This window comes from Myotis davidii, unplaced genomic scaffold (assembly GCF_000327345.1).
Source record: "Myotis davidii unplaced genomic scaffold, ASM32734v1 scaffold240, whole genome shotgun sequence".
NCBI classification, from domain to species: Eukaryota; Metazoa; Chordata; class Mammalia; order Chiroptera; family Vespertilionidae; genus Myotis; species Myotis davidii.
The window spans coordinates 2,405,466-2,414,433 of NW_006292334.1; the positions used below are offsets into that span (position 1 = coordinate 2,405,466).

Genomic DNA, 8,968 nt, shown 5'->3' on the forward strand with positions numbered 1-8,968 from the left:
GGAGCCGCCTCTCTCCTCTGGGCCATGGGGTCACTACCCCTTTCAGAGCTTTTGCTATCTGATCATGGCTCCACTGAATCATGTAGCTATCTTTGCAGCTTGTCCCAAATATGGGCATTTAAAAGCAATGAGGTCTTTTAAAGACATTGCCTTGATTATAAACTGTAAACGCAACAACAATCATAATTCATAATCTTCACAAGCCCTAAAGTTGCTCTGATTATTATGCTGCATGGGGTGACCAGGCCGGCAGAGGGGGGCAGTTGGGGCAACCAGGTCGGCAGGGGGACAGTAAGGGTTTTCCAGGCCAGCTGGGATTGGGGGCAGTTAGGGGCAAACAGGCCAGTGGCGGGGGGAGTGGGGGAAGTTATCAATCTCTACACTTAATACTTATGTACTTTACTAAATGTAAGTTCTACCTTAATAATTTTTTAAAAAATATATTTTAAAAAGCTTCTGCACAGCAAAAGAAACCATCAATCCTCCAAGGGGTCCTGGATTAGAGAGAGTACAGTCTGGGCTGAGAGGACCCCCCCCCCCGCATGAATTTCATGCACCGGGCCTCTAGTTAACCATAAAGAAAGATTAAACTGGACACATTTAAATTAAGATCTTCAGTTTGACAAAAGATATAATTAAGAGAGTTCAAAAAGTAAGCCACAGACTAAGAAAATATATTTGCAGTATATACATTGACAAATACTTCATATCAAGAACATATAGAGAATTTCTACAAATCAATAAGATACAATCAAATTAATTACAAAAATGGGCAAAAGATTTGACAGATATTTCACCAAAGATGGTAACCAAGTGGCTGGTAAACATATAGAAATGTATTCACTATCATTAGTCATCATTAGACAAATACAAATTAAAAATTGTGATATATACCATTACACAAACATAATGGATAAACTCTAAAATAAAATTTAAAAAAGACTGAGAATACTAAATATGGGTGAGGCTATGAAGATGGGAGAAAAAATATACAATTTTTTTATAAATCATTTGGAAAAAGATTTGATGGTATCTACTGAAGGAAAACATATGTATACCATATGACCCAATGATTCTACCCTTGAATATATACTCAAAAAAAGTGAATAATAATATGTACAAAGATATATGCATAACATATCATAGAAGTTTTATTCACTAATGTTCACTAGTAGAATGGGTAAGTAAATTATATTGTTAATGTACAGTAGAATACTACATAGCTATTAACAAAATAAACTTCACATTCAACATGGATTCAAGCAAAAGAGAGTATTTATTAAAAATATTTTTTTATTTATATGAAGTTTCAAAACTGATAAAACTAACCCATCGTTATAGAAATCAAAATGGCTTTTACTCTAGAGAGTTACTGACTGAAAGGGGAAACCAGCGATTTTCTTGGCTGCTGAAACTGTTACATATATTGTTTTTGGTGGTAGTTACATGGGAATGTACATATTTACAAAGTTATCAATCTCTACACTTAATACTTATGTACGAGACATCACTATAAATGGCAATGCACTCGTAGACACAGACATTTGCCAAGTTTTCAGAATAATAAACTAAGTAAAAAAAAACTTAATATACCTGGTTTTGAAGTGATTTTCTACTCTCACGTATGGTTTCTGTCTGGGTAACAATGTCCTTTGCTTTAAAAGTCTTATTTATTTATCATTGTCTAGTACAAATGACATCTAAAGTATTTAGTATTTTACTATTTGGTATGACATCCTTTTAGTATTTTCAGATTCTTTAAGGCAGCTAGTTGCTTCCACGTCACTTCTGGACCAATTTATATTATAATGTTCCCATCTTGCATGTAGATTTCCTACGGAGCAAGAAGTTCCATAGGAAAATGGACTCTTTACCTTTTAATCCCCAGATTCCCTGGTATTTATAGTGCAGTTTCCATAAATGCACTGTATGCATTATGTGCCAGGTCCTAGATTACAAATTGCATGAGATTGTGGCCTATATGTTCGGTTATTCTATGGATCTGCAGTGTCTAGAAGAGAGCTTGTTTCATATTAATACCGCAATAAATGTTTATGGAATGAATGCATGCCTACATGTAATAGAGCTGATAAGCTGCCTCTCTCCTCTGGGCCATGGGGTCACTACCCCTTTCAGAGCTTTTGCTATCTGATCATGGCTCCACTGAATCATGTAGCTATCTTTGCAGCTTGTCCCAAATATGGGCATTTAAAAGCAATGAGGTCTTTTAAAGACATTGCCTTGATTATAAACTGTAAACGCAACAACAATCATAATTCATAATCTTCACAAGCCCTAAAGTTGCTCTGATTATTATGCTGCATGGGGTGACCAGGCCGGCAGAGGGGGGCAGTTGGGGCAACCAGGTCGGCAGGGGGACAGTAAGGGTTTGCCAGGCCAGCTGGGATTGGGGGCAGTTAGGGGCAAACAGGCCAGGGGCGGGGGGAGTGGGGGAAGTTATCAATCTCTACACTTAATACTTATGTACTTTACTAAATGTAAGTTCTACCTTAATAATTTTTTAAAAAATATATTTTATTGATTTTTACAGAGAGGAAAGGAGAGGGATAGAGAACTAGAAACATCGATGAGAGAGAAACATCGATCAGGTGCCTCCTGCACACCCCCCACTGGGGATGTGCCCGCAACCAAGGTACATGCCCTTGACCGGAATCGAACCTGGGACCCTTCAGTCCACAGGCCGACACTCTATCCACTGAGCCAAACTGGTCAGGGCGACCTTAGTAATTTTTTAAGTGACAAACTCACTGAGGCAAAGAAGATAAAAAGACTGGCACTATATTCCTTATAATGTCTATTCTTATGAAGTCTTTGGCTAAGACAAGGTTGGGACTGTTCTTCCTGTAGGTATTTTCTGAAACAGTCGTGGTTTCACCCTTTAATCTGTCAGATTGCATACCTAAGGGCATGCCAGAGGGCAGTACTCAATTTTCCTCAGGATTTTTTTTCTCATTTTTGATCTTTCCTTCAACTAATTATAGCTTGCAGATATCCAAGTTCTGTTTATATATTAATGAAAATGCATCCTGAAACAGCCATGTAAGGAAATAAATTTAAATACTGTGTCAAATTTCTAGTATTCTTATCTGAAAATAATTTTTTAAGACTTTTGGCTTAAAATTGCCTATTGGGTGTAAAATAAGTGTAAGTGGGGATTGATGCTAAAGCCAATGAGGTGATGATACCTCTGCTGCTTCTGAAATACTTCTGTTCAGAAAAGCTGCCTTTGGCCCTGGGCAGTAGCTCAGTTGATTAGAGCATCATCCTGATATGCCAAGGTTATGGGTTCCATCTCCAGTCAGGGCACATGCCAAGGTCAGGCTACAAATGCATAGAAAGTAGAACAGTAGGTTGACATTTCTCTCTCTCTCTCTCTCTCTCTCTCTCTCTCTCTCTCTCTCTCCCTCTCCCCCTCCCTCTCCCTCTCTTAAATCAATAAATAAAATTAAAAAGAAGAAAAGCTGCCTTTATCTCAGTACAAGTACCTATAATGTCTAGGTTAAAATGACCTACTTAGGTCCTAGATTTGCAGACCTCCAGGTAATGGAGAACCATGTGGACTTTTCTGAAGGCCTGGCCCAAACCCTGCCCTTATTCTCTAGGGAATAAGCCGCTGTCTGGGTCCCTGGAATCTCAACCTTGGACCCACTTGTTTTTCCACCCCCACAACATCTCTATGTCTGCCTCGTCATTACTTCTGCAGGATTGCTGTTGGCCTCAATCTCTGCCTGTTCCCTCCATTTTTTCATCCGTCAGGCCCCACCTCTTGACTCTCTGTCTGAGAACTGTCTGAGTGAGAGTCCAAAACCTGCACTTTCATAACAGTTCTGAGCCAATGATGACAGTCTCAGAATGACCTGGACTCAATCCTCATTCTAAAATGCTTAACGTACTACTGATGCCCCAGCATTAACCTTTATCTTCATGGTTTGACTCAGTTGCTCCAGGTAGATATCAGAACTTCACATAAACAATGTATTCATAGCATTACTTTCAGAGAAAAATATTAACAGCCTAAAATCAAACTTTAGCCAATATTTTATTAAGTACAGTATAAGTCATTCACATAATCAAAATAATGCTCATAATAAATCATGATAGAAATTCTGGGGGAAATTAGTAAACAATATTTTGTAAAAATTGTGTATTTATATGTAAATCAAAGCAGTAAATTTGTCCATAAGGGGGAAAAAAAAGACTTAAAAGACAAAATCTTTAAATTGTCAATACCAGTGGTTTAATTGATGTGAAATAAATAATATTTTTGGTACATCTTAAACCACTTATAACAGGCTTTTTGAGGTATAATTAAGGTCCACTTTAGTGTATACCATAAAACATCATAACAAAATAATGAGCATACACACCACCCCCAAAACACTTCCCTCAGAAAATGCAACAACAGAAATTACAGACAGCCTCATCATGGAACCTAACTTAAATAATCTCACCTTACGAATATATAAATGTGTATACAAATAAGTATACATATATATGTTGCTATAAATGAAAAAAAATATATATATATACATAATCAACCTACTATATTTAAGTAGCTCTTTTTTATATTTTCTTCAATTAACTTAGGGGGGAAATTATGTTTTTACTGTATTTTTTTGAGAGTTAAGTAATAAAATAGAATGCCTATTTCATCTTCTATGTCACTATATTACTATAAATCTTGGCGTTTGAGGGTATGTGACATTTTGGAGGGATAAAGAGAGGAAAGGAAAGAAAAAGAGGACTAAAGAACAATAAAGGCAAGATTGTTTTCATGTGCATGTTCCCTGATGTAATTTACAAAATTCCCATGATATTGAACATGTTTGTGTGCAGGGGAAACTTAATCTATTTTTTGGAAGTTTTTCTCAAAATGAGAATAAAATTGTTGCCCTTCCCCCCCCCCCCGCCCCCCCTTATCACTTAGCAGGATGGAGTCAAAAATAAACTTGGCAAATTGTTAAAAAAAAAAAAAAGGTGGCAACCAAATTTAATAACCTATACTTATTCATATCCTAAAGCAACCTCTATAGAATAAAAATAAAGAAGAGGGAATACTAATTCTGACTTTCCTGACTCCACTGACAATAATCAGATGTTACATAATATCTCTAAATCATGTACAAAACTTACTGGTAACCAGTAAGGCACCAGAGAATTCAAATCTAATCTTTTTGTGTTTTTATATTAATTTCCTGTTGCCACTTTAACAAATTGCTAGAAACTTAATGTCTTAAAATAACACTAATTTCTTACCATACAGTTCTGGAGGCCAGAGTTCCAAATGGGCCTGGCTGAGCTAACATCGGGATTCATCAGGGGAGGGTCCAGGCAGGATCCATGTCCACACCTTTTCCTACTGCCAGAGGGAGCCCTTATTCTTTGGTGATGGTCCCTTCCTCCATCTTTGAAGTCAGCAGTGGCTGGTCAAGTCTTTCTCATGATTTATTGTTGACACTGCTTCCCTCTTCCACATTTAAGTATCTTTTTGATCACATTGAACTCACATGGATAATCCAGGATATTCTCCCTGTTTTAAAATCAGCGGATTAGCAATTTGAATTCCATCTGCTTAATTGTCTCATGTCACATAATGTAACATATTACAGTTCCAGGAATTAAGACATTAAGTCTATTATTCTTCCAACCACAGTTCTGTCTTTACCTCTTGATCCCAATGCCCAACATATTAAATAGTTGTTAGGCATTGTCCTGCTGGTTTCTTTTTTCAGTAAAAGTGGTTTAAAAAAAGTCTTATTACGAAACTTTATCTCAGGAGCTGACAGTAATCTAAAATTATGTTACTTTTCTTTCCAGGATAAAAATGAAACACTTCTTATTTTTGGCTGCTGCTGCTGGATTTCTGCCTGGTTTGATTATAAGAATATGTGGGGTTTGTATATTTCATAATTATTTTCCAGAAAAAATAGAACTAACCGTGTAGTACACTCACTTTGTTACAGGCACTATGTGAGGATGTTATGTCTACTATTCACCTAGTTCTCACCATCGCCCTACTAGGCAAGTACTATTCTTTTATTTTGTTTTGTTAATCCTCACCAAGGATATTTTTTTCCCATTGCTTTTTAGACAGAGTGGAAGGGAGGAGAGAGAGAGACAAAGAGAAACATCGATGTGAGAGAGACATATTGACTGGTTGCCTTCTGCCGGTGCCTTGACGAGGGCCTGGGATTAAATCTGCAACCCAGGTGTGTACCCTTGATCAGGAATTGAACCTGAGACTCTTCAGTTGACAGGCCAACACTCTATCCACTGAGCCACACTGGCAGGGCCTGGGATTAAATCTGCAACCCAGGTATGTACCCTTGACAGGGAATTGAACCTGAGACTCTTCAGTGCACAGGCCCAGGCTCCAACCACTGACCCATACTGGCCAGAGCAGCAAGTACTATTCTTAATCCCTCATTACAGAGAGCGGTTAAGTCATGCAGCCAAGGTCAGATAACTAATTAGCAATGGAGTGAATATATAAGGCCTGAATCTCACTACTTATTGAAAACAAGAACTTTAACAATCAAAGACAGAAACAAAATGCTCAATGGTATAATTAGGAAGAAATCCCTTATATGTTGTGCTCACCCACTAATGTGTACCTCTAAATACCTCAATGATATGAAGAAAATATGACATTTTTTAACGTTCCCCAAATTATTTTTATTATAAGCTGAAGTCAATAGCTTCAGTATAGAAAATGGTTTTTATATTTTTATATGCTAGATAGGATAAATCAGATGTGTAATATAAATAAGCTGCTCTTTATTGCAATTAATGGTAACCTAAAATATTAAGGATATTTATTTTTCTTCTTGGTGAGTTGCAAATAAAAGGTAAACAATTTTTTAAAAGTCACAAATTGTGGATTATGGCTGACTTGAATCTTATATTAAATATACTTTTATTGATTTCAGAGTGGAAGGGAAGGAGATAGAAACATCAATGAGAGAGAATCATTGATCGGATGCCTCCTGCACGCCCCCTAGTGGGGATCAAGCCCACAACCTGGGTATATACCCTGACCAGGAATGGAATCATGACCTCCTGGACCATAGATTGCCACTCAACAACTTAGCCACAGCATCCGGGCTTAAATCCTACTTTAAACTTACAGATGCAAATATTAATGTTTTCTCATATGAATAAAACGAACATGTAAGTGGTTTTTATCTGGGAAGCAAAGAGAACACGTGGAGATGTGGTGGGGAATGAGCCAAGGAAGCAAAGTCAGTCAGTAAAAGGTTTGCTACCAAGATTATTATGGTTCATATTGCCCAATAACAAGTGCTTCAATGTGGTCCAAAGTACCAATTATAAAGTTCAAAAATCCCCACCACAGGCTATTTCACTATTCTATAGACTTGTAGAATATCATACTGACATTCAGAAATCCTCAAAACTAGCACTAAAGATATGGAAAGTAACACATAGAGATAACAAATTGTAAAATGCTGCTTATCATTATTTATTCAATATAAACTATGAATTAAAATTGTGTATAGGTCTGCACAGAACACATTGTACTTGAAAAATTGCACTTTGAAGAAGTAAGACTAATTAATCATTTTCTGGTAACAGGTAAATGCAGGTAAAGTTTCATATGAGACAGTCCTTACTGAGTCACTAGCTGTCCAAAAAGAAATTATTGATTTACATAACACCATCAGGAGAGCAGTGAGACCAAGAGCCAGCAACATGCTGAAAATGGTAAGATTAATTAAAAAGCAATAGCAATGATGAAAATAATAGCAATGGTGCTTCCTGAGTTTTTATTAAGTTCTATTCACTTTCAATATGCTGCAAGTCAGGTCTTCACAAGCAAACCTATGGCCTAGCAGAAGAGAGGCTCAGAGAAGGTAAGCAATTTCCCCAAATCCTACAGTTAGTAAATGGCAGAGCAACAATTCCAACTCAGACAGCCTGGCTTCATTCATACTGTGCCCTGGGACAGTTCTCTCAAACTCGAGCGTGCCTAAGGATCGCCTGAAGAACTCAGTACAGCACAGGTCTCTGAGCCCTGCTCTCTGAGGCCTTGATTTAGGAGGTCTGGGGTGGAGACCAGGCCAAGTTCCCAGCTGATGCTGCCAGTCAGTGTTGTCCGTATAGCAATCTTTGCCTACGAGTTACTGAGGTCCTTCATAGCTGTCATCAATGGTAGGACACTCTTCTGAGAATAAAGATGTCCCGATTCTAAGCCGGGTAATGCTATCAGGTAAACAAAATACTGACAAATCTATTTTCCAGTTCCCTTGCATCTCATGAAAAGAGAGAGAGAGAAATTGTCTTTCCACTAGAAACCAAAAGCTATCTCAGGCATTGTTACACTGTGAGTGCTGCCACTGACAGCCTATTGTGCTCACTGCTGACGGGCACTCCTCTAGAACCTATTATGTTAATTCATTGAATTCAGTAATTCTGTGGTTAGATACTACCATTTCCATTTTACAAATGATTAATTTGACTCTCAGAGAAATGAGGCAGCTTCTCCAGTCATCAGTACTGCATCAGTACAGAGTTGACTGCAAAGGGCCAGCTCCAGGCACCCACTCTTAATTAGATACTTCCCTTAGGATGAACATGATCCAAACTCCTTGGTTTCCAGATGAGCAAATAAGTGTAGCAAGGAGGTTATAGAGTAAATAGAAAATATGGCCACTACTATATTTTATTATTGTGGATTAAGGTTTATATAATAGAAACAGACTATAAGAATGGCTGGATTCTCGCGCTAACTACAAAGGTGTGAGAGAGCAACAAGATGACAAATTAGGCGCACCAGTAAAGCTGGGTAACATTTTAAAGGGAATATGGGAATCGAGCTGTTTCATAAACAATTCACAGGATCTGGATAGAAAGAAACTGATAGAATTACAGACAGCATGGCTGAAGTGCCCATCACCACTGCCAGCCAGGGATTAAAAAAAAAAAAAAA

The 8,968-nt window shown here is 37.6% G+C and overlaps 1 protein-coding gene across 1 annotated transcript in view; it reads left to right on the forward strand.

Annotated features, from left to right (window-relative positions):
* Positions 1-8,968, forward strand: part of CRISP1 (cysteine rich secretory protein 1) — a 40,159-nt gene that overhangs the window by 15,910 nt on the left and 15,281 nt on the right. Inside the window, exons 2-3 of the mRNA XM_006765724.1 lie at positions 5,839-5,909; positions 7,625-7,743. Coding sequence (XP_006765787.1) covers positions 5,839-5,909; positions 7,625-7,743 — 190 coding nt within the window. The remainder of the gene's footprint in view (positions 1-5,838; positions 5,910-7,624; positions 7,744-8,968) is intronic.